General features: G+C 37.2%; 1 protein-coding gene and 1 long non-coding RNA gene across 11 annotated transcripts in view; one reads left to right on the top strand and one right to left on the bottom strand.

Annotated features, from left to right (window-relative positions):
- RALYL (RALY RNA binding protein like) overlaps positions 1 to 18,334 on the top strand; it is a 362,753-nt gene extending 344,419 nt beyond the window's left edge. For 6 of the 10 annotated variants that reach the window (XM_023920825.2, XM_086883786.1, XM_023920824.2 and 3 more), the window contains one exon: positions 15,194 to 18,334. In XM_023920825.2, the coding sequence (XP_023776593.1) occupies positions 15,194 to 15,211 (18 nt within the window). In that variant the 3' untranslated portion in view covers positions 15,212 to 18,334. The remainder of the gene's footprint in view (positions 1 to 15,193) is intronic. The other 4 variants (XM_086883814.1, XM_023920826.2, XM_023920829.2 and 1 more) reach the window with 2 other exon arrangements.
- LOC111924599 (uncharacterized) lies at positions 1,160 to 24,996 on the bottom strand. The gene is made up of 6 exons (XR_015285313.1): positions 24,930 to 24,996; positions 22,254 to 22,302; positions 5,228 to 5,279; positions 3,671 to 3,753; positions 2,748 to 2,856; positions 1,160 to 2,283 (listed from the first exon to the last, which is right to left on the bottom strand). It is a non-coding gene; the product is annotated as an uncharacterized LOC111924599 (long non-coding RNA).
- Positions 24,997 to 25,628: the final 632 nt, after the last annotated feature.

Here is a 25,628-nt window from a genome sequence, read left to right as displayed (position 1 = left end):
TGTCCTCTGCTTTGCATCCTGTCATGACTGGCATCCCCCTGTCCCAACATGATGGAAGCAAGGAAAGGCCAAGGGAGAGGACTTCTGTGCATCATCTCAGTCAGGTGCAGCCTGGTGTAATGCCAGAGCAGTGGAAGCAATCAGCCTCACACCTTCCCAAAGGCTGGGACCCTCTAGCTGAGAAGCTGGCAATACTGTAGACTTTAAAGCTTAAAACTAAGATTGCCACTGAGGTCAAATCCCTGTCCTTTTTGTCCTCCCTTGCCATTTCCATCAAGTTTTGGAAGAGGCTACTTCACTTTAGTTTTCCTCCCTGCTGCAATGTGATAATAACACTTTCTTCCTTTTGCAAAGCCGAGAGAGATTAGTGAATGCAAAACTGCAATGAATAGGATAAAGGACTGCTCAGTAAAGGATTGCTTCAAAATCCCAGGGCATGGGTGTTTTCCATGGAAAGGCAATTATAAATTGAATTATGTATCTTGCCTCTATAGTTTTCACCCAAACTGTTGGCAGTACTAGCCTGTACTTATGATATGAAGATGGTAGTTTTTAATGCATATTGCAATTTAAACTGTTTTATACTGACATATTTAAGAAGACATACTGGCCAATTCCCATAAGCTTTAGTTTCTACTCCAACCATTGATAGCTCTGTAAAGGGGAGGACAATAACAATTCTACCAAATATATAGTGAAAACCCCTGTAGGAATACTTGGGAATTCAGTCTGCTTCTACCTATTCTTTGTCCTCTTATCTGAAATTGCCCTCTGTCTTTTGAAAAGTAAAGTAGATATATAATCTTGTTGTAAAGCATGTCCTAACAGATGTTGTTACTCTGTTTTATAAAAGCTAAGTTATTTAGGAAAGAAAGTTGAAAACAAATATTTAATTTTGGAATAGAGCCAGTTACAAATATTTTGAGAAAAAAAAAATGTTAAGAATTAAACATGTTAAATGTGACAACAGTAACAAAAACTTTCTACATAAGAAAAATGCTACTATTTTATGTAAAATAGTAACATTGGATTTGGAATTAAAAATCCTCCAAAAGGCTTTTTTAAAATGTTATAAAAATATATTATATTATATATAATAATATATAAAATGTTATAATGTTTTCCAAATATAGAGCTAAAGGAATTTAAGACAATTATTAAGAAAATATTTTATTTCACCACTAAGACAGCAGAGGAAACAGAAAAGTATTTAAACAGGCAAAGCTAATGCCCTGAAGTCATTTCAGCAGGAAAATTTAACTGTGAGTCCACTAGCATGAAAAATATTAATAGAGGGAAAAAGGAAGATTACTTAAATTTACATCTTAACCCATAGTGAGTTCTTCAGATTTATCTGTAAATCTTCTGCCAGGTCATTTCCCAAAACCTGCTGCAGATTTGCTGAACAGAAATCTGTTTTCCTAAGGCTGTCAATAAAGGGAGATATTCAGCAAGGTCACACCCACTGCCAGGGCCCAGGTTCTGCAAGAATAGAGCATCTGAATCCATATATGTGGATCACCATCTTTGCAGGAGAGGACTCAAAAATATATTTCTTTCTTTATTTCTAATTCTAACTTGGAAAGGAAGTGACTACGCAGGATTTATGCTGTGGGTTTAGGTGGTAGGATCAGTTCTCTCAATTCACACACTGTCCATTTGAAGGAAGAGGTTACTGCACATTAACTGAGTGATGGGCAGCCTTCAGTCTAGACCAGCTGTAAAGAAAGATGCAGTCTGAGTTAAGTCAAGCATGGATTTAAGAACTCTTCAGCCTCTTCAGTTGTCTGCCTGGCTGCACACACAAAACATCATACTCGACAGCTGAACATCTTCTTCATCCACCATCTAGACAAGGATGTTGTTCAACCTTGCATCGTAATTTTCTATGACTAAAGATGTGGCCACAAACAGTCATTATGGCTCAGCTAAAGTGTGAAAAAGCTTTATGCAGCAATAACTTGATTTCTCATCTGAACTCCAATTCGAGACATGATGCATTTGAAGCACCTGCTGCAGTCATCAAATATCACCTCTTGAGAAAGTCTCTTTTGTACTATTTGCTCAAAAGTGTCTCTCAGTAAATGTCTCCAGTGTTCCAGACACTTAGAAAAATTCCCAAAGAACTTTGCTGCATTTTTATACTGAAGAGTTCTTCAAAAGGTGATCTCAGAAACATGATCCATCTATGTATGAATACGTTAAAGAGTTGGATTCAACTTGCTCACTGAAGTGTACCATAAGCTTTCATCCATATGCTCTCACATGGCCTCTCACTCCCACCTGTACAAGGGCATGCATATTTTGTAGGTTTATATATATAGAAACGAGAAGAACAAAGAGTTGGTTATCCCAGATTTTACTGAACCCATAAATCAGGCTTTCATTCCACTCCTAACATTGTATAGTTTTTAGTAGCAGTGAACTTAAAATTTCTGTGTTCCCTCCTTGTGGATTCCTTTTAGTTTAAACTCTCCTTCAACAGTGCTGTGAAGAAAGCAACACACTGTTGCAACACCCATCCCATTTTATGGAAAGCTGGCTCCCATGAAGAAAGATCTTCATTTTTACTAAATTAAGTTCATACACAAGTAACAAACATGTCACAAATTACCAAAACACATATCTCCAGTGATATCAAGCAGCTTTTGTGTGTCTACCATGGCTTTAAATTGTAAGTAGTGGGAGGGAAAACAAATAACATTTTCTCACTCCTGGGGCTGCGCAGAGGAGAACAGAAAAATTACCTTTGCAACATGGTCCAACATGTAATTACATTTGAGAAGCAGTTGGTCCTCAATCCCTTTATAAGAAGATCTTTCTTACTAGAAATAACATTAATATTGTACAGCCTGGCTGAAAGATTGAAGGAAGAACATTTCTGAATTAGCATTCCTAGTGGTTCCCTAACTCTGCTGAATTAGCACATGGACAACCCAGTGCAGACCCAGAACATTCCATATGTCTTCTCTGAACTTGTTTTAAAGGGTGTTAATCAATCTTTGAGGCAGCACTGATCAAGTCATTGTGATCCACTTGTAAATAAAACAGATAGCTACAAGTTACTTCACTTGAAACCTGAAGTACTATAGATTTGGGAAAAAAACAAACAAAACAAAACACCTTTAGCCAATGGTTAATAAAATACTAACAAAATAATTAACTGTAATGAATTATACACAAGCCCTCATAGTTGTATTACATTGCCTGAAAATTATAGTTCCTATCAAACTGTCAGCCTTTCATAGTAAACGACTATAATAGTAATAGCATGGTAGTGGTTCAGTAGTTGAGCATTCAGTACAGCAAACTGTTTTGTCGTAGAGTATGTGATGCAAATACAGTAGATTTATGGTGTCATAACTCAGATCAGACACTGGTTAGTGCTTGGTTGGAATTTGGAGCATATATTCACTATCACAGCATTGTTTTATGCTGGTGTAGCTGTGCTAAAAGTAATGAAGCCAGACAAGCATTATTAGATGGAATTTCCACAATAATGAGTCAACTTTAATGAGATGTCTAAAGAGGCTTTTTTTTTAAATTATTTTAGAACCAAAGATACAGAGACTATAAAAGGCCCAGTTCTGGTTACAATGTAGATTTACAGCAGTTATTTCATCAACAATTATAGTTCCCTTTCTGTTAAGTATATTTCAGTTGTATTTACCTCTCAAGGGTATTTGATTTCTTATTCTTGTCTTTTTCTCCACCTCCACACTGCATGTTTCCAGTCTATCAAGTTTCTAATATCTGATAGAGAATAATGTTTCAAATATTAATACCAGAAACTACCACAGACATAAAACTCAGGATAATCCTCTTGCTGCACTGGTTTTCATTATGCAAAAAGTAAAGCCATTATGATATAATAACAGCTATATTTCTTGTAGGAATTGATGCAATTACCATTTAAATCAACTAGAACCAACTAGTGCTGTGGCCTAAGCTCATCAAAAACATTTTCCTCTTGTCACAAATGCATGATTTAGATTGCTGGCAGGTACACTATCAAAGATATTAACTAAAGTGGTTTTAATATGATGTCGTAGAAGAGTAACTTAGCCAAGGTTCAGTGGCAAGGCTCACTGTAGTATTGTATGGCACAATCATCTGAACAATGATTCAAAACCACCAAGGCAGAAATCTGAGTTGCCAAAGCACAAATTATAGTTATGATCTAAAAGGTTTTGTAAAATATCAGTCACTTCTCAAACATTTGCCATTGGTAAGTGGTCTCTCTGCTTCAAGGAGTGACCTTGCTCAAGGTGCCAGCTAGGGGAGGCCACCACCAAGCAGTCAGGCTACTCAGCTGTGAGGGCTCAAAGAAGGCTCACTTAGGCTGTCAGATAAGTGGAATGGATTGTAATCAAATTACATGCAATGGGAAAGATAGGCACAAGACTCCTTGTACCCACAACTTTCTTTGTTCCTTGATAAATGAGACTAAAAGGCTGCCAGCTGTTCATGTGTTAATTACATTATGGGTGTTCCAACACCACTCATATCAATGCTCCCTGTGCCAGTCTTTGCCTTTGTGGGTCTTCAGGGAACAGATTGCAACTAGAGGAGTTCTTGGCTGTCTGGGCTGTGGCTCAGGCCTTTACCTCCTTTGGAGTCTGAACAAAATTACCACTAGTTTGGTTAAGGGATTGATTGTATGCATCACACCCCTTCTATAAGTAGCTAAAGGAAAATTAATTTAATAGCAAATCTGTATGAAACTTTGAAACTTTCTTCTCTGTAATTATTTTGTATGGAATTTAACAATGAAAATACTCAGCAGAAAGTAAAATAAAATCTGCAGAAGTAAAATTTGATGAATTTCATCAAATTTAAGCCCAGCTGTGCATATTTCAAATAGCAAGATCAATCAAATATGTGACTCTGTGATAGTATTGACAGTACTTAATTTATTGCAATTAAACTAGATTTTTCATTGTCCATTTAGATGTGTGTTTCTTCATGCCATAGAATCAGGGCAGACAAGACTGACTCTTCTATTATCAGCCAAATTAGGCTGATTAGGCTTGTTAAAAAGATCAGTAGCTATTCTGACAACTTGCAGCTTTCAGAGTGCATTTGTACCAGATACTACTTAGAACACAAAGGACAAAACTTCTAATTTATGGCAATGACTGAAGCAATGTTGTTCCAGAAATCTTATTCAGCTTACTTTAAAAATCACTAAGATCATGCAAAATTTTGTCTTTTCTATTATGCTTACCATTCATTGAAATCTTGCATTCACTGTCAGGGGAACATGATGTTCTTCATTCCTAAGACAAATGAATAGGTAAAATATTGTGTTCACTAGATAAATATCAGTGAGGGATGTTTGTACTTGAGCAACCTAAGAAAGTCATTAGGGGCACCATACCCGACAGATACTAATTCCTTGTATCTTTCAAAGCTGCAGTAAATCTAATAACCTCTGAGTGAAAAAATGGAGAAAGTAATAAAAGCATGCCATGAAATCAAAAATTGTAAGAAACATCCTGGCATACCCTTTTGTTATATTTAATATATGTAGTAGCACAGTAGATGTGTTTGCCACTCACCCACTGTTACATGAATCATTGGAAAGACCTTGCCACTGTCCCCTCCTCCTCATTTTTTCCTGGCAGTCAATTTATCAGAGGAAGATTTCCTAAGTGGTGTTCAGTGTTTTAACCAGGGTACTGGTTTATGACTGACTACATAATGTTTTTCTAATTATTATTTAAATCCAACCCCGTACTTATCACCTGGGAACCTGCAGAAAATGCAGGCAATGTTATCATGAATTTTGTGTCTCTTTCTACTGAATTTTCCTGCCTGTAATTGCATTTTTGTAAAACAAATAAGCAAACTAATTTTATTGAATTCAGATCTATTACTCTGAATCTGCTCTGTATTACTTAGTTCCCAGTTTAAAAATCCTCAAATCTTAAAATGATAAAACTTTTAAAACATTGTAATGTAAATAATATAATTAATTTACAGACATTAGAATCTTACAGTTTTGATAAAAAAGAGTTTGAAAATAATGGGTTTTCTCTTCTGTTTATCTCATTTTTAAGCAAAGTGTGTGGGATCAGGAATTTTGGGTTCTCAGCTTTGACCCATGTGGTAGGCAATGTGTCTCAGAAGATTGAATGTGCAGATAGAATTAGCACCTCTTTCTGAGGTCAGACCAACAGGTGTCTTTCTTTGTCATGGAAGAAAGGACCCAGTATTCCCAATAATTTAAACTTATAAGAAATTATATGCTTTCCAGTAAAGAGAAATGTCTGTGGAACAACAGGCAATATATACTTCAATTACTCTGTTTTACTTTTTCAGTTGCATCCTGCCATCTGTCTTGACTTGCCTGAAGTCTCAGTCAACATTTAATAAGATAGTCATGGTGCTTGTTAATTCTGAGGCAGCAAATATTTAATTTTGATGGTTCAGGTTCTATCAAAATAAAAGCTGCTTTTCCTCCAGTTTAAAAACAAAACAAAACCACACATCAATCAGTGAATTTAATCAGAGGTAAATAATGCTCTCAGATCAGGCCAAAAATTCTCTTAGACATGTAAATGAAATACTTGCCTAAATTATATTAACTCTCCTCTGATATAACATAGTTGACCTTAATATTCAGTATTAGTAGCCTCATTCTTTTTTAGTCTAAGTAGATCAGAAATAGCTCCACAAATTTTGCTGGCCCAAAATTTATGAGCATATAGGTAATCTCTGAGTGAAGTGCAGAAAAAATGACAGCCAAACACCTACCACTTAGATGCAAACCTGGATCCCTTTCAAGTGAGGATGATGACAACTTCTAAAAAATATCACAATGTTTTTGCTGTGATGTTTCAGCCTTATGGCTGAAAAAGAAACATTAGTAATTAATTGAAGAAACTCAACACTTTAAATAAGACTGATTTTGGTTTCCACCCATGAACTTTTTTGCCAATGTAATTTTAACTAATTCTGGTGGAGTGGCCCTTTGTTTGCTTCCCTGTACTTTGGCTGACTCCAGTAAAATTTGGGTGACTTGTTGAAGGAGCTGCACTGGGTTTTGTTCCCCCATCATTTACAACCAACAGCTCCCATCTGTGCATAGGGGGAATAACCATCAGAACAGTAACCTAGAACAGATACCAAAGCAGCAGTATGAGGTGTGTTGGGAAAGCAGTGGATAGGAAGGGGAACTCTGGTGTTCTATAGGCAATCACTGGGACACAGAAATCCTCTGGAAAACCTCAGGTCAGCCATTGGGTCTGTGCTATGGATTTGAGTCTATCAGCTTAATCATCAAGTTCTAAGATTTAACAGAAATTGAGCAATTGTCATGCATCACACATGTTTTCCTGGTGTGTTAGTCTTTGAAAATAAACAGCTTTAGTTCCCCTAAAAAACATTCATTTCACAGGCTTTATCAGTAACCCTGAGCATCAAAAATGCTGAATGGAAAACCCTCAGAGGAAACATTTTTCTCTTGAAATTCTTCACTTAAGTAAAGAAGTGCAAACATTGAAAAGCCAAAAGATTGTTATTTTTCCATACTAAATGGCAGAAATTGTAAATGTTTTTATTTTTTTAATACAAATTGCAGAGCCACTACAGCTAGTGACCCAATTATTCCAAAAGGTCTCATTTTTTTTAAAAAACATAAATGTGTTACTAAGAAGATTTTCTGCATGATTAATATCAAAACATGAAAGGCAGATTGAATTTATCCATACATAGTCATTTACACACCTCAGAAAAGGGAAGTTATTTAGAAGGTGATAGAACTGTAATTGCCATTTCAACAAAAAAAAGCAATCAGTGAGCATAAAACAAGCTCAGTCTGCCAAAATGAAGATTTGGAAGTTAATCAAATACCAGTTTAGCTTGTCATGCTGCAATGTGTGTCTGAAGTTTCCAAATTGTTGTCGCTATTGAGCTCTAAAATTACACTACAGTTCTGTAGTCTTTCAAAATGAGCAAAGTGTTTTCTAGACCAGATAAATAAGAAAGAAAAGGCTAAATTATTCTCTGCTTCCTCTTTGCAGGGTTATAATAATCCTCTCTCAGCTGTTATGAAATTCTGCACCATTTGCAGACCATGATTTTACCCCAAGCCCAACATTTGCTTTGTAACCTTTATTTTAAATTTAATGTCTCTTGAAATCCTCATAAAACCAAAATATTATGTACTACTGTACACTGTGCATTCAACTAAATATTAGGCAGGAAAATACAAATAAAAAACTATTTTAAGTAGCACCATCTTTTATTGCCATTTCCACCTAGATCACACTCCCACAACAAGACTTTCACAGATGGCAGTTTTAAGCAGATAAGTCTACATCCTGTATATTCAACAGACTGTCTTAATTCATTTTACTGTCACCATTTAAATATTCCTTTTGCATTGTTTGTCTCATTCCACTCCTACTTCCCATGATACTCTGGGCTTTCCCAGTATCTCTGTCTCATGCTTTATGCTTCCAATATTTTTCTAGTACTCTCTCCTTCCCTCTTTTTTTTTTTTTTTTTTTTTTTTTTGTGTCATTCCACCTGGTTGTTCAATTGAGTAAAACTTCCACCTCCAAATACCTGAAAAATCTCCAGTTATTAGACAGAACACTCCTCATCTCAATACAATTGCCTACAATTATTTTGCCTGGAATGGGTGTCCTTTAGTTTTCAATACCTATCTAAACTCTAATTTGGCAATAGTGAGAAAGTTTATTAGGTTCTTTCTGCATAATTACTTTAGGACAATTCTTGTAAGCTCCTACTTTCATTTACTTTAAAACACACTTCTTAAAATGTAGACATATAAAATGGCTTCAGGATACAAGTTTTAGTAGTTCCTTTATGCATTAAACTGTGTGTTTAATTCTGCACCCTTGGCACTAGTAGGACAGAAACTTTTGCCTTGGGCATTAATACTTATTGTACCACCACCTCACACTAGAAAATTCCTACTCCTCACATTAAACAGAGATTAATTCAGTAGGAATTTTAGTCTACAGCTTTTTTACACCAACCTGTAGCTTAAAAACATCTCCTCTATGGTATTAAGGATGATAAAGTACAGTAATTTCTGCAAATCATGATAGGACTCAGTTGGACTTGCTCCTCATGGATCAGGCAGCATCCCAAGAAGTAGAAAACATCCAGGGATCTCCAGTGAGAGCCATACCCCTGAGAATTTGCTATGAATATCCACTCATATGCAGGCATAAATGAAGATGGAGCATTTTTTTCTGTGCTTTATTTGGCACTGGATCCCAAGAAGGTGTTGAGCATCTCTCAAGGCACATTGTTATGGGCTGAGTGAGCTCTGTGGACAGCATCATGGAGGCCTTACTGCATTTGGATTGGCTTTATCAGCCAAGAGGGAACAGGAAAGGGAGTTTGGTGGGAACACAGTTTCACCATGGAATAGCAACATGGGTGCATTCTGGTAAAAACTTCAGGGCAGTGAGTTCTGCAAAAGCACCACCTCCCCCATCCTACCTCTTCCACATCTGCTTAGAGATCCTGACCCACCCCACTCTCTGCAGAAGGCCCAGTGCCTCCAGCTTCAGATCCCTCCCACTGTCACCAGAAACTGCTACTAGTCCCTAAGTCTTCTACTGCTATAAAGGACCTTGGAGAGGAAGATTTTTCTGCAAAAGCAGTCTATCAGGAGAAAAACACAACCTAAATTAAAGTGGATAGATCCACTTCCTTCCTGGCCCCACTCAAGCTCTCCAATGACCATAGTGACGATTCCTAAAGTCATTCCTTCAGTCTCACACCTGACCATCATCTCAGCTTCAGCGTGTCCTCACTTGCACTCTCCAAATACACGACCCTGTCTCCACCACTACCAAAGCATTTATCACAATTCTGCCTGGACTCACAGAAAGAAAAGATATGTTGGTCTAGGGGAAAAAGCAGTATCTGATAGGGCTATCTTATTCTTCCTGCTGATTTTTATTGGACAAACAAGTGAAACAGAGCATTTTAGTACAAAGATAGAAGTTTGTTTTCACTGATGACTAAAACAATTATTCTCACATGTATTCACATAAGAACTAACACTTCAAAGCAATTAAGCTGTTCACTGAACAGAAAAATGATTCTGCAATTTTTTAGCAATTAAAGTATGATTGACAGAGTCTAAAACATAATGATTAGGTTTCATCATTTGAAGAAAGATTCAAAGAAGGTGAAACTGGTCCTTTTATTTATCCTTTAATATTTATCAAACTGTACAATCCCTCTATTTGTTAAATGCAGTGAATATTCTATCATTAGTTCATTATAAAAAATTTTGCATTAGTGCCATTGTTATGTTTTTCATGTTTTACAAGGGTTAATTAAAACTGAGAGCAGCAAAAGTGTGATGCACATTCACATTCCCCTGCTCACACCTACTGAACTGAGCATTTGCATTTCATATGGGGGCATTAAACTAAATCACCTATATGACTGTTACTGAATTAGAGATTTGATGCTTTAAATCAAGGGACAAAATGCAAGGTGCACCTCAAATGAACACAGCTGTGAAGACAATGTGATAGCTAATACAAATTCAATGCTTCTTGGTAAGCTCTGCTTGTCCCTTGTGGTTTTCCACTGATGATGAAGAATGCTGTGTAAAAGCCAACAAAAGTGCATGTCCCCATGGTACCTTACAGATATAAACTATGGTGTTTTGCACTCAGAGTGAGTGCCTGAGTAAGAGAAAAGGAGGATATTGTCTTGAGTTAGACATAACAAATAAACAGAATAGCAATTTGCATTACTACTTTCTGTACTGCACTATGGTTTTTCTCATTTTACATAATTATCTAGATCAATAATGGCTAACTAAGTTTTGGCTATTTTGTTGTGTTTGTTTTGCTTTTTTTTAAATGCCTGCTCTGCAACAGATTCCATTTTTCACCTCTTTGACTGTCCAGAAAGTGCATTTCATAATCAAAAGAAATTGTTAGAGATGAAACAGACTATGTTATCCTCAAGGACATAAGAGCAGCATCTGTAGACATGGATTCAGAATTCTCAGTTGTACAGATAACAGTACTAGGAGTGAGCATTGGATGTAATGAAAGCAGTTGTGGTACAATTGCAGTTTGAGGTCTGAGCACAAGTATGAGGGCCAGCGTTGGGGGTGAAATGACAGTGTACCTGCTGCATTTTAATGGGGCTTGCTGTTGTTTTGCAGAAAGTGATATATGGCAGTCACATAACCTACTGTCAAAGCATAGTCAGACACCAGCAGAAACTTAGAAAGCATCAAGTCTCCTACTCGAGATGAGTCTGCAAGAGATAGACATGCAATTTTACCAAGCAGTGGTCAGCAAGAGCTTCAGATGCCTTTATTACAGTTATTAGACTGAGAATGGGTTTTTCTGGCAAGGAAAAAGAGACAGGAGAGTAAAAGAAAGGATACTTGAGGCTTTGGGTTTCAAGTTCACATGTAGGTGTGAACCATCATCTATCCATCCTCTTTTTAGCTGCATTTTCTGAGAGTTTCTAAGATGAACGTTATCCTAAAAGCCATTCAGAGCAAAGGATATTTTATAAACAGATGCATTTTGTCAGATTAATGTCTTTCATATACTTTGGATGCTCTTATTGCTTATAATTATTGTGGGGCAAACCATATGGTGAAGTCTGTAACAACATTCTGTGGGACTTTTCTTTAAACCTATGCTTAATATACTACAAGGTAAGATGTAATCATGTACATATTTTGTGTCAGATAGTCATATCACATTCCTAATACTACCTCCCAAAAACATATGCTGAATTTATGCTCTCATATAGTCAGATTTATTCCTGTACATTTAGGTCTGGAAGATAAGCACAGTAAAGTCCAGAATTTTCTTCCCATAAACCCTTGTGAGAAGGAAATTAGGTATTTATTGGAATGAAGGAACATATCTTTTCCCTTTCTCCGAACAGTAAGGAAATACAAATAATTCAGAGCAGGAAAAACGCTGAGCTCAGTTTGGATCCAGCTAGCAGAGAACAAAACCCATCTCCTGCAGACAAATAAAGCCCATTGAAATGAGTTTAGAAAAGTCAGTAGCTCTCCTGCCACAGAAGGGTCACCATTATAGCTTCCATGTCCTTTGGCAGGCCTGGAAACCAGACCTAGCAAATCCTGTTCTAGAAGGATGGTACCTGCAAGTCCCTACCATATATCAGACTTGTCTTCTCATAAAAGGCTTTTAGGAGCACTACAGAGTGCAAGCTTTTCATACTCTGTCATGCCTCATGACTACGAAGCACAGAGCTTGGAGGAACTGGTCCCCTGGCAGATGATCTGATGGCCAGGTTCTCCCACAAGAAAATGCTCTTTACATGCAGTGTATTCTGAAAGATCTACAGATATAAAGCTAGAAATTAGCTAGACTTTGAGAGGAGGTAGGTTATAAAATAATTAAACGTCTAAAAAGCGAGATGGAAAACTTTAAATTTTTACTGACTATTATCTGATTTACTCCATCACTTGTAATTATTATAGTCTAGGGTCCATAAAGAAGAACTATACTATCAATTAGGGAGTTTTTTTAAATATTTAATGTTGGTTTTACAATGTTATATACAATGTAATAGTGTATACTTAAAATTCATTCAATCTAGTAGAATTTGAATTTGGCAAAAATGCCAGAAGGATGATACTAGAACTATAATAACAGTAACAGTAGCATTTTTGGAAGACTGAAATATAGTGCTATGCCTAAGAAGAGTGTTTTCAATACGTCATGCTCAAAAAGCCATCCAGATAGTGAAAAAGGCAGCAGAAATCACTTCAGGTGGGAAATGAACCAATAAATATTCCATAAACTCTCTCCTTCTTTTTTTCAGAGATTATGATGGCAATTAGGACAGTATATAGAATTTCTTTGATATTGTCTACAGATGCCAAGTCTATATGCTCAGTTGAGTTATTCAATTCTTAAAATGCATTATGTTCACATCACACTTTCTAAAGTGGTTTTCTGTTAGAACTACATCAAATGAAAGCCTTATTTCTAGCTTAAATGTAATTCAGTTCATCCTTGTTGTGTCAGGAGATGTTTTTATATATAAGGGGAAAGAAATGAAATAATTTTTAAATACCCACTAGTCATCATGAAGGCTTTTTAATATCATCAGCACTGCCATAAAGGCAGATGATAAACTGCACACTATTGAGAAGAAAGAAATAGAATGAAATTAGCATTGAATTACTCTAGATTAATCACAGCCCTGGATTTCTGTCATTCCAGGGAAAATAAAAGCTTGGTTCTTTCAGATTTTATGTTTCCTCTCAGACTTTACTATTATTTGTAGTGAGAGGGAAGTAAGGAGTCCATGTACTGAAGGAAGAGCACAGCAGTATTTTGGACTGGTGGGGTTGCTAAATTTTTATCACTGTTTCTAACCAGCAGCAAAGCAGCATTGATGACTTGGATCCAGATGGTTAGCAACGTTAGTGTTTCACAATAGTAACCTAATGAGGCTCTTTAGTGCTGGTGACAGGTTAATGCTTGAAAGGTTTATGGAAAGGGAAAAAAGCTTCAATAAATAACTTGAAAATCTGCCTCTTATTGCTTTCATAATTATTACATTTTATAATGGCATAATGGAACGGCAAAGCATAGTTGAAAAAAAGGCTAGAAAAGAGGAACTTTCTTTGGAGCTAATAGGATGAACAGAGGGATTTTGTTTTACTTCTTCTAAGATGAATAGCTAGTTAAAACCATTAAGCCTCTCTCAGATTTAAGGGGAAATTTAAAGATCTTTTTATTATAGTTAGTCTCTCTAGGGATCAGACCTAAAACAGGAGAGATGAAGATTTTTCTTTGTGAAAGTAAAGAATAATAGTTTCAGGATAATTTAACTGAAAGAAGAAAGTTCTGGGATCTCCCACATGAGCTTCCCTAATCCTGGTTACCTGTGAAGACCATTACCAGAGACCTGGTGCTCTCTTTGCAATGAGGGGAAATCTGATGCCTGACTTTTAAAGAAGTCAGGACCCCAGGCCTGCAGTGACTTGAAAGTTTCTGGTAAACCAAGTTTTCTGTAAATGGAAATTTAAACAGATTTTTATTTATTTATTTATTTTTAATTTTTTTTCATTGAAGGAGGTGAAAATTGGCTGAAAAGAACATCTGGAAAATTTTCAGCCTTTGATCAGAAGTGCATCAGTTTTTGTCAGCTGTTTACTTTTCCAGTTATAAAAGAAGATAGACTCCAACCCCCAAAAAGGGAGCGCAGAAAAGATTGGCTGAAAGATATTTTTTCTGTCAAAATTTTAAAAAACCCTTGGGTTGAAAATTTCACTTTAAAAAAAGAAGCCTTCTACTTCTGTTTACATTTCCTGCTGTGATTTGTCCAAACAAATGTGGTTAGGAAAGTGTCGTCAGTGTCTCTGTGGGTAGGTGGAGCTGAATGCTCCCCTGCAGCATCACCCAATGCCTACTTGAAGCTGGTAGCATTAATGGGTTACGTAGCAGAACTCAGATGCAACCTGCCTTCAGCCTCTGCAAGAGTGAACCTCAAAAGTGTTGGCTAACTGGATTTTTGTGTTTTCACAGTGTGGCTGATAAAGCAACAAAAGAAATCAAAGGATATACAGTTATATCCTATGGCAGGTACACAAAAGATAGCAAAATAGGCAACAGCAAAAGGGAAGCAGCTGAGGAAAAATCCTTCAATCTGGTAACTATAGGCATTGCTGAAAGCACAAATCCAATGGAAGTGGAGTAAGGTTTATAAATAGTGTGATGGGACTAAAGCAAAGAATTCTACATGCAGTTTATTTAGATTGAATGCTATTATGCAAATAAAGCATTTCATTGCAAAGCAGCCAAGATACATTATTCTATTTCCTGCTGCTAAAATAGAAATTATTCAGCAGTTGTTTGCATAGCATTTTTAAGGGGAGGCATACTTTAGCTTCAACAGCTCTTGCTTGATTTGCTGCTATTATTTTTGGCCATACAGTCAGCCCAAGATTGTTGCACAGTCCTGATTGTCCACTACTGCAGGAACACTGTTCCTCTTTAAACCTTCAATGGTATAAGGTGAAAAAGCATTATAGACATTGATGTTTGGTTGGTTTGTGGAAAAAGTCAAGTCATAGTCCTCTCGGCTCTTTTCCCCAGCTCTCTTGCTCTCTTTTTGAGGCTCTCCTAGAAGAAATTCTATGCTTTCATACTAAAGCCAGCATTTCATTTCTCAGTTTCTACAGATCAAGTGATGAGATGTCATGTGTGAACCCCCTGAAGGCTGAGAAGAAAAACTCTGACTTCCCCACAGAAAATTGTGAACTGCAGTTTCTTACTGGCTGACAACATCTTTGATTCAATTTGTATGAAACCCAATTTACTTATTAAAATGGACATTATTGTTCAAATATTAGAAACTCCATTTCTTATATGTTCTAAGCTGTACAATTGTCAAATTTTTATGGTTTAGATTGTAAATGTGGTTTTCTCTGGCTAATTATTGGTATTATTTTTTTAATTTTGATGTCTTAAAGGCCAATGTACTGTATCATAATAATATGAAGGACGTATTTAACAGGTGTGGAAAACACTGTATACAAATGTATATTTCTAAAAGCTATTTTTATGATTAGCACGTTTTACTGTTTTACCATATTTAGAGTCAGGTGATATTGCACTTCCTTGTTTACCGCTTAATTCAAACAAGACCATTTTGATCAGTGCCACGCTTAAATACATTGTATGGAATTTCCAATTATTTTATTCAATTTAATTGTCATTGGAAATAATTACATTTGATAATAGAATATCTTCTAAAAAGTGAAAATGTCAAAATAAGAGAGTAATCCTTGATATACTGTAAATTAAATCCTCCTGTAAATCCCTTTATTCAGATAAGCCCTCTCTGTGATGCCATTCATCAGACAGTTGTTACAGCTGTACTTGCAAATCTCTAAAGGCAGTTTGTTGCTACCATATGGAAAGCCAGTCAGCCTCCTGTCTAGCCAGGAAAATTACTTATAACCTGCCAATATCTGACAGCCTGAGTTAGCCTACTTATTACTTTTTTGGGTTATTTTCTGGCAGCAGTCTTTCCACCCACAAACTCCTAAGGCCCTCCTAAAAGCCTAAAGTTGGAATAATTACAGATGTTTTAGGGGGAATCTCAGTATAGAATTTCTTAATAAATCATATTTCCTTTCAAACAGAATGGATGCATTATTTCTCTTGTGTTACTGAGACATTAAAGGTATCAGAGCATATGGGCACAATCACATCTTCCCCTATAGAAGTACCAACGTTAATACCAGTACCAGTTCACCATCCCAAAGTCAGACCTCTTTAGCATTGCAGATGACCTGAAACAAGGAATATGCATTTATTCATCTACATCTTTATGCAAGTGGTACTCATCTAGAAAGAGACATGTCTTTAAAGTGATTGAAGGGTAAATAAATTATTTATTAGCTACAACCTCCCAAGAGGGAGAGGCATTAACTTAGGAAGTATCTTACACAGCTAACTGGAGCACAGACCCAGCTGTGTGCCAGTCTGCAGCACTGAGCCCTGACCACTGAGCTCCATGACTGGGGAACTTGCTATTTCGGGTCATCCAGCCCTACAAAGATGAACTCTTGCCTTGCCCTTTCAAACGTTCTCTGTAGGCTGAAAACAAAAGAAAAAAATAGGTACCAGAAAGACTTTTAAAAATATCTAACTTTAAATTTCTGTTTTAAAAAGCATTTTCTGAGATGACAAATTCACCTCAAGCAGTGTGGGTGTCAGTGGGTGGAAGCTCAAGGTCTCTGGTCAGGTTTCTGTCATGGGGACCATCATCAAAGATGAACTGATATTCTTCAAATATGTGGAAGAAAATCATACATTTTAATTTAATTATCTATTACTGAGTGAGAATTTTTTTCACTAGGCAGCTATGTGACATTGCACTCTCAATTACATTTGTGTATCTTATATTTAGCTTGTCTACTGTGTGTGGAGTTACATGATTTACATAAGTGCTGAGTAGTACCTAGATCCTTAAATAAGGAAAGACTAGTATGAGTAGTTACACCTGAGCATAAAGAACAGCAGCTTCAGAATTTATCAGGGCTGACTCTGAGAAAAGTGCAGTAAAAATATATTACTCCTCTGTAAGTGAAATGTTAGGTCAAATCAGAGGTAGAAATACTTCTCCACTTTCTTAATATTGCTTATGAAGATTTTTAAAGGTACAAATGCAGAAAGAATAGCCATTTGGGGATTTTTGTCTTTGGCTGACAGTTTAAAAAAAAAAAGAACTCCAAACCTCAGCAGCTCACGGGGCATTTGTTCCATTTAAATCACATAAGCTGTTGGTTGACTTAAAAGATGCAGAATATCATCCAAGGAGATCAGTTCTGATATTGGTGTTAATAAACTAGATATGAAAAACATCTAGGTATATTGTCTCCTCAACACCTCCATTCCAAATGAGCTAACACTCACAGAAAGCACTCTGAGATTTTTACACATTTTTTACAATTCTTTTAGATTATAAACTCACAGAATTGATTGGACATTCATAAAGTTGACACTGATTCACACCACAGTTTAAGTCCTGAATATATTTTGAACACAAAAGTCACCTTTGATAGCACCATGAGGCACCGTTTCATTTGCAAGGCAGAAGATTGTTACCCCATGAAGTCTATTACTAGTAATGTTTCTCAATGGAATGTTCGCTTAAAATCACTCCAGAGGATGCTGGTAGCTTTGACAGAGCTTAATAGTTCTCTGCTGTCCATGTATGCAGTATGCTCAGTGCTGTTTGCCATCACCTGTTACCTGTTTGACATAAGTTTTGTCAATTGTGGGATTTTTCAACATTGCTCATCCCTTGCAATAAGGAATAGGAAACATAAAAGATCCTGTCCATCAGTTTGGACAGTCAACAGTCATAAAATCCTTTACAGACAGTCCTGAATCAAACCAATTCATTTTCTACACAGATCTATATGCTCTGTGTATTTCAGATATTTGTTTCACACTTGGGCAGCTGCATGAATGGAAAATATTTACTAAAAAGCTTTAAAGTTTGGATCAAGAAAAAATATTTTTACTTTTGTAAACTCTTGTATTACATATTGTTGCAGTTCCTATTGGTTTTCTCTGTAGATGCATTTTTAGTTCTGAAAAATCACTGTATCTAAACTATGTAGATAACTGTAATCTTGTTAGCAGTCCTATTTTTAATTGGTGCCACTGCAATTTAGAATTGAAACACTCTGAGTTTGCCCATTAGAGCAGATTGATGGTTCATTTCAGTTTTCTTTAAAATGTTGTAACATAATTTTTACATGTCTGTAAATAAATATTTTCTCTGATTTATGCACTAATTCAGTTTTGCAATTTCTTCTCTTAAAATGTGACTCTAAGACACTTTCCAGGAAAACTGTATTTCTCTCATGGAAAAATGGCATTTAAATCTCTGTAATACAACCATCCTTCACAAACTTCCAAAGCAGATCAAACAGAAGTAGGCATTCATAATATTAAGTACTAAACTTTAGTAAAATGGATAAAAATGTTAAACCTGCTATCATTTTAATAGTTTGAGAAATTTAACCACCAGTACTGTATTGAAAAACGACTGACAAGAAATGTGACCAACTTCCTGAAAAGAGGGAATTCTTCAGTGGAATGATAAAGATGGAGGCACAGTGGGGAGATTTCATTGAATTTAAAAAACGCATTTTCTTAATCTTGGAAGCTTCTAAGTTTTATGTATCACAAAAGCAGTATGAACATAATTTATGAAAACCATGGCAAAAATAGTTATAATTTTCTGCTCAGTATCCAAATTAATTTTTCATTCATAGTTCCCTATTCCATTCACAAGGTGTTGCTATGCAGGTAAGTTAAAGAAAATTGGTCCACAAAGTCTATGAGAATGATTTTAAATTATATTGGTATTGTTAGGAAGCATATTTATATTTTGAAATATAAGGTAATACCAGCCCAACTTGACAAGTTAGTACTGTAGGTCTGAGCATTTCTCAGCAATGAAATGTTCTGGCCATGAGAATGAAAGAGAAAGAGAAAATAAAGGCACTTGTGTACAGCAGTTACAGCCCTGTGTTAAAATCCACGCCCTTACAAGAATCAGCTCTGGAAAACTGGTAAGAAAATCATCTGAGAGACTGCTTAGAAAAAACACAGAGTGCTACAGGGAATACATAGCTGCTGGGTTTTGGATGGTGGAATAACAACTCATTTGAGACAAAAAGTGCCTGAAGTTTTGTGGCTGCTATAATAAGTACTTTTTTCTGATTAACGCCTCAAATAAAGATTGCTGTTCCACATTTGTGCAAACAGAACTAACCTGCAAGTATCACCCTTTATTTTAACAGAGTTTGCATAGCATCCATCCCATATAAATCCCACTAACCAAGCAAAAATGTTTCTAAAGGTTACATTTAAATCTTCCTGATTCTGCCTGGCGACATGACTTAACAGCCTAAGGTAATGGAGAAAAATCTTTGCATAACCAGTCTACTGGTGTATTACAATATGTGAATACATCTATGGTATGTAGCTATGCATATGTGGGAAAAATATTCTTCCACTGCTTTGTGCTTTCCACTGCTTTGTGCTTTAGATAATTAGTACTAGAGACAACTAAAGTTGTGTAAAAAAAGAATCAAATTCATCCCTGTTGATAGTCATTAAATGAGTACCTTCAGTGCCTACTCCAACTGGACTCTTAAGCAGAAACTGTTGTCAGTTTTCATTCTATGAGTAGTTACAGCAGCATTTAGAAAACTATTTAAAGAAGAGATTATATTGGTGCTGGTAATATTGCTGCTGCAGCAGGACTACAGTGGAACATGGTGGAGGAGCAGAGGATATACAGCATAGCAAGGCTGCAGTTTGAAACCAGTGTTCAGATCTAAATGAGCATTGAACAGATTTTACCGCAGAATGACTGAGAAAATTATTGAAAGGGGATATTTTGAATTTGTACTGATTTTACCTTTGAGGAAACCTCCCCTATATACTTATTTACTTTCACATGTCTGACAGTATGACATGATTTTGATGATTCCTTCAAGGGGTAAACCTCAACAATTGCATGTGATTTCAGTCCAACTTAGTGAGAATTCAACACTTAGCAATAATTAGTCAATCACATTAAACATTTACCCCTTCTTCAGAATTTTGGCCTTGGTGTTTAATCCACAAGGCAAGGGAAGAATTTCATGAATATCTGTTTATTTGAGTGGCCACATTAATTGTAAATCTATGCTTCCATTGATAGAAAAACTGTAGATCATAAACCATGGAATGTTTTTTGTTGGAAGGGACCTTAATAATCACCGAGTTCCAGATGTAGACTTTTCATGAGACCATCCAAGCTGACCTTGAACACTTTCAGGGATGAGACACCCACAACTTCTCTGGGAAACCTGTCCCAGTGTCTCACCACCCTGACATTAAAGAACTTCTTCCTAATTTTTTTTCTTTCCTTTGTTTTTTTCACCAGACAGTATTTTACATTCTGGTCTCCATCAGTAATCTACATTAAAAAGATGACACTTTTTCATGTAATATGTGATATCAAGCAAATCAACAAGAAAACATTTCTTGGTTCTATACAAGACACCTTTCGGTGATATATGTCAGGAGTTTTACCATGTTTGTGATGACATTGCATTACCTGTAGTCAAAGAACCAGTGTATGAAATTGTGTTTTGTGAGTCTATTCATTGAGCACCATTATTTAAGGCTGCAGGCTTCAGAGAGAAAGTTTATCAGGTCCTGTCTCAGAAACATAAATATGTTTTTTGACAGCAAGCTATAAGAAAATCAATTGTACTGATTTCAAGGATGAGTGACCTTTGAAATTCAGATACTTCTGCAATTACATGAGGATCATTTGTAAGTGAAATGTAAGTTCTGCGTTATTTTTTTGGTAAGCTAACAAGGTGGGGAAACAGTAATCCAGGAGTGAACCAGTTTATATGGCTCTCTTTCTGGTCAATTTCTTCCACAGTGGATTTGGATGATTCAAGTCATGTCAAAAGATAATGTGATAGAAGCAGACAATTAATAACAGAAAAAGAAAAATCATTGCCCGTGGAATTGCATATGGCATTCATGTAGATAAATGACATTGCTGAATTTTCTATCAGATGTAACTTTAGGTTGAAGAGAAGCTCTGTGAAACTCCACATAGTGCAGCGCTACAAAGAGAACATATCTGTGGCTCCTGCTTTCCCAAAAGAGTGAATAATCCAAGCAGATGTCAGATTTCCAGCAGCTCCCCTCAGATAGCCCTTTTCAAAGATGTCTTTACAGGGGACAAGTTCAAACTCTTTTCCCAACACCTTAAACCCCCCTTTTGTGAGTGGTTTGTCTCAATAATTAAACTACGAGATTTTTCAGAGAGGACAAAAGCAATTAAGTGGTCTCCTCCCAGGAATGAAGAGCGTGACTGAATGGGTATGTGCACACCTACACCCACACAACCCGTGGACCTGAAAATAGAGGAGATCCCATCTCCATGCTCAAGGCTAACTCCTTGAGGGCTGAAGTCGCAAGAGGCTGAGTTCAGAGGACTTAAACTCTCAGAGTTTATGAGCTCCTCGTTAAATATGGTTTTAGAGACTTGTTTTCATCTGCAAACTTCAAGTAGTCAAGAAGTTTGAATGATTTCTTAGCTACAGGGAAGGGATGTAGGACATGAAGGGATCATTTAGCTGTCTCACAGACTCCTCCTGCTGGTAACAGCAAGAAGCTCAGAGGACTATGTAGGATCCTAGCCTAGTAAAATCATTGCAAATTGAAAGACACTGGTGTTACAGTTTATCATATCTTTGTGTTTCCTTACTGTGGAAATTCCAAGCACAGAAAATTCTCGAAATCTTGTGCATGCAAGCTCAAACACAGAAATTGATACGAAGTTCAACCTGAGACCTTAGGAAAGGTTTCCACCTTTAAATCCAGAAAGATTTAGAAATTGTGAGCAAGAATGCAAGTTTGCAGTTTAGACAGAAAGACATTAAGCCAAGTAGCAGAAAATTTTAAAGTTAAGATATAGAAGTAGTTATAAAAGTAACAAAAAGTTTTAAAGTGTAACAAATAGTTTTGTGTGCCATTATATGATTAGTTAAGAAAGTCTGCATTGCAGCATAGACACATAAAACAAAATAAGTAACTATTAGTGTGATAGTAAAAGCATTCTTTTGTAGCAGTAGTACATTAACTAATTAACCTTTAAAAGACCTTGTAATTTATAGTCTTGTAACCACTGACCACAATCATCTGGTAAACACAGTGAAGTCATTCTCATTCCTTCATAAAACTGTAAAAAAAGAAGAAGAAATCATGTTTTAAAACATCTCCCAGTAGTCCCATCTCTCTTAAAATCCCAATACTTACGGGCAAAATTCTTAAACTAAATATTTCACATCAAGCTGGGCATAAATTTTCACTGCTGTGAATAATCAGCATAGTAATGGAGTTTAAATCATAAATCACATTTTCCTTTCCAGCAAATTCCCCAGTAGGGGTGGTTCTAAGTTGACTGTGTTCACCAGGTTTTGGAGAAAATAGTGTGCAAAAGCAAAATTATTTCATCTCTTCAAGCTAAGGTGGCACCTTCAGCAACAATAATCAGATTTTAGTGGTCTCCATAGCAATGAAGGTGAAAATTTGGAAAAGCATTCAGCAGCAAATACAGAAATTTGTAAAATTAAGAATGCATCCCACTGAGGATTAGTTTTCAGGGATGCTATAAAAGTTATGCTCACATTTGCAATGAAAAGTGTAGGGTTTACTTACCACGAATCACTATAATTGAGCAAGGCTCATGCCACTGTAACATATTGCCTCTCAGGAAAAAATATTTCTACTTCTATATTCTTTGCAGGTATTTTTGGTTTAAAAAAACCATTAAAATTACTGTACTATGAATTTTAGTATATTTTCACTTTTAATTTAGTCAACACTGTATGCTTTAAAGATACATTAAAAAAATACATAAAAATCTCCAAATCATCTGGCTGAAAGATTAAGCACATTTACACAGAATACCAGAGGAGTATGAGGGAGACACATAAGCTAGTAAAGATCTGAGCCAATGAATCTAAAACTGAAGCCCATAGAATCACAGAATCAAGAAGGTTGGAAAGATCATCTGTCCAACATCAACCAAGTGCCATCGTGGTTACCCCTGTATCCCCAAGTGCCACATCCAGCTGTCTCTTGAACACTTTCAGAGATAGGGCCCCACCACCTCTCTGGGAAACCTACTGCAATGTGTGACCACTCTTCCAGTGAATGTTTTTTTTCTAATCTCTAATCTGAACTTCCCCTGGTGCACTTTAAGACCGTTTCTTCTTCTGATACAGCAGAACAGACCAACCCCTACCTCACTACAATCTCAAGTGGTTGTAGAGAGCAATGAGGTGCCACCCCAAGTCTTCTTCAGACTAAATAATCCCAGTCACCTCAGTTACTCTTTACAGGATCCTTCACCAACTCTGTTGCCCTTCTCTGGGCATGCTCCAGCACTCCAATGTCCTTTTGGAAGTGAAGGGGCCAGAGCTGGACATAGCACTTGAGATGTGGTCTCACCAGTGACAAGTTCAGCAGGACAATCACTTCTCTGGTCCTGCTGGCCACTATTTTTGACACAGGCCAGGATGCCATTGTCCTTCTTGGCCACCTAGATATATGCTGTCTTATGTTCAGCTGCTGCTGGTCAGCTCACCCAGGTCCCTTTCTGCTGAGCAGCTTTCCACCTACTCTTCCCCCTTTCTGTAACAGTGCAGGGAGTTGTTATGGCCCAAGGGCAGGACCTGGCACTTTGCCTTATTGAACCTCATGCAGTTCTCCTGAGACCATTGATCCAGTCTGTAAAAATCTCTGTAGAGCCTTCCTGCCCTCTAGCAGATCAACACTCCCACTATAGCGTTCATTTACATGAGCAAATGTGCTGCCAGCTCTGGTTTTTCATCCTGTCCATAATTCCAAGTTGGGACAACACTTTCTCTGCATCTACTGGTACAAGTGTGCCTCAGTTTTACATGACATGGCTGTACAGGAGTTTCTCCAGGGGCCCCTTCCTACCTCAGAAATTCTGTGGTATTTTGATTCCATGCTATCAAAGTAATATTCATAAAGTCTACATTAAAAAAATGCTGAAGGTGCATAAGGAACATGCCATATTCAGCATTTAACACCCATCTTATTGATATTATCCATCACAAGAATCTGTTGTCTATATTTAAAATATTCTCATCATGATCAATTATTGAACAGGAAGCTTTTATCCCAGCAGAGTGTTTCAGTGGCTGAAGTCATGCTCAGCTTGCTTTCTCTCATCCTATTCAGGATGAACACTCATTCATAGATATTGAGCACTTAGCTCACACAAAGAGGAACAGTTTCAGCTGGAAAGAATAAGAAAGGGCTACCTCAGAAAATTCAGCAGCTCTGTATCAGGCAGTTTGTCGACGGAGATTCAAGATCTCTGAGGTGGTGAGGGGAGCTAGTCCTGTCTATTCCATCTCTGAACAACCTGTGCTATGTAATGAGCTGCTGGACAAAGAGCTACAAGAAGGGTGGGATTGGGGAAGCACTGATCCCAGCTGTTCCCACAGAGAAATATTTCTGAGATCCATTGTCAGATGAATCCCAAGAAGACAGGCCATACATTGCTTAAAGGAAGAAACCAGCAGTTCTTCAGGGAAGGAACCTCTGACTGAAGGGCACTGCAGAAAGAACAAAGGGAAGACACAGTGAGAGAGACCAGCAAGACTTTGTGTTGTAGTTTGGCATTTAGGGAAATATTCACGGAAGTGACTCGTCTGAGAGAGGCTGCTGGGAGTTTCTTCTCTGCCTGAGATCAGGCCAATAGCTATCCAGTTTTGAGAACTGACAGCATTTTAGACCACTGAAAAGTAAGATCACCTTTGTGAATACCACCTTTTAAACCCGAGCCTGGGAACTCCTTGTCTCTTTGTTTCTGGCCTTGAAAGGTATTGGAGTTTTGGTGCAGCTGGTCTGCTCTCCGACGGCCTGTGTGGCCCAGCGGGGGCTGAACCAGACTCCAGCGGCTCCCAGGTGGGGGATGGAGACTGAGGGGCTTTGCTCGGCCCAAGGCCGGGCCAGGCTCTGCTGCGGCCCTTCCCGGGAAGCTTTCCAGGTCCCATTCCAGTGGGTGGCTGAAGCATTTCTCAGGAGGGGCCCTGGCCCTGGCCCTAGGCTGAGCTGGGCCATGGCTGCTGACATCTTGCTGCCCCCACCATGGCCCACACAGATGGCTCCAGGCCAAAAAATGGCCAAAAACCATTCCCTGCCTTCCAGCGGCTGCTGAGCTGAAATCCTACACCATGAATACCTGCCACGGCTTGAGCCAGATTTAACCCTTTCACTACCCAGATGAGACCTGCAGACTTAATCCCCTCTCCAAAGAGAGGAAAGCAAGAGAGTTCAACATGTAGAGACAACATGAAACATCAAGGTCAGTAAGAGAAAGAGTCAAGCCTCAGATAGAAGGAGAATGAGGAGATTCTTTAATAAGCTGAAATATTCTTTTGGTAGGGCCATGGAGATGGACAATAATATTCTGAAAAACTCCTTTAATTCATGAAAGATTATTGGTGGGAATGAACTATTCAAACT

Source organism: Cyanistes caeruleus, chromosome 1 (assembly GCF_971803275.1).
Source record: "Cyanistes caeruleus chromosome 1, bCyaCae1.hap1.1, whole genome shotgun sequence".
NCBI lineage: Eukaryota > Metazoa > Chordata > Aves > Passeriformes > Paridae > Cyanistes > Cyanistes caeruleus.
This window is presented reverse-complemented; position numbering and strand designations above follow the sequence as displayed.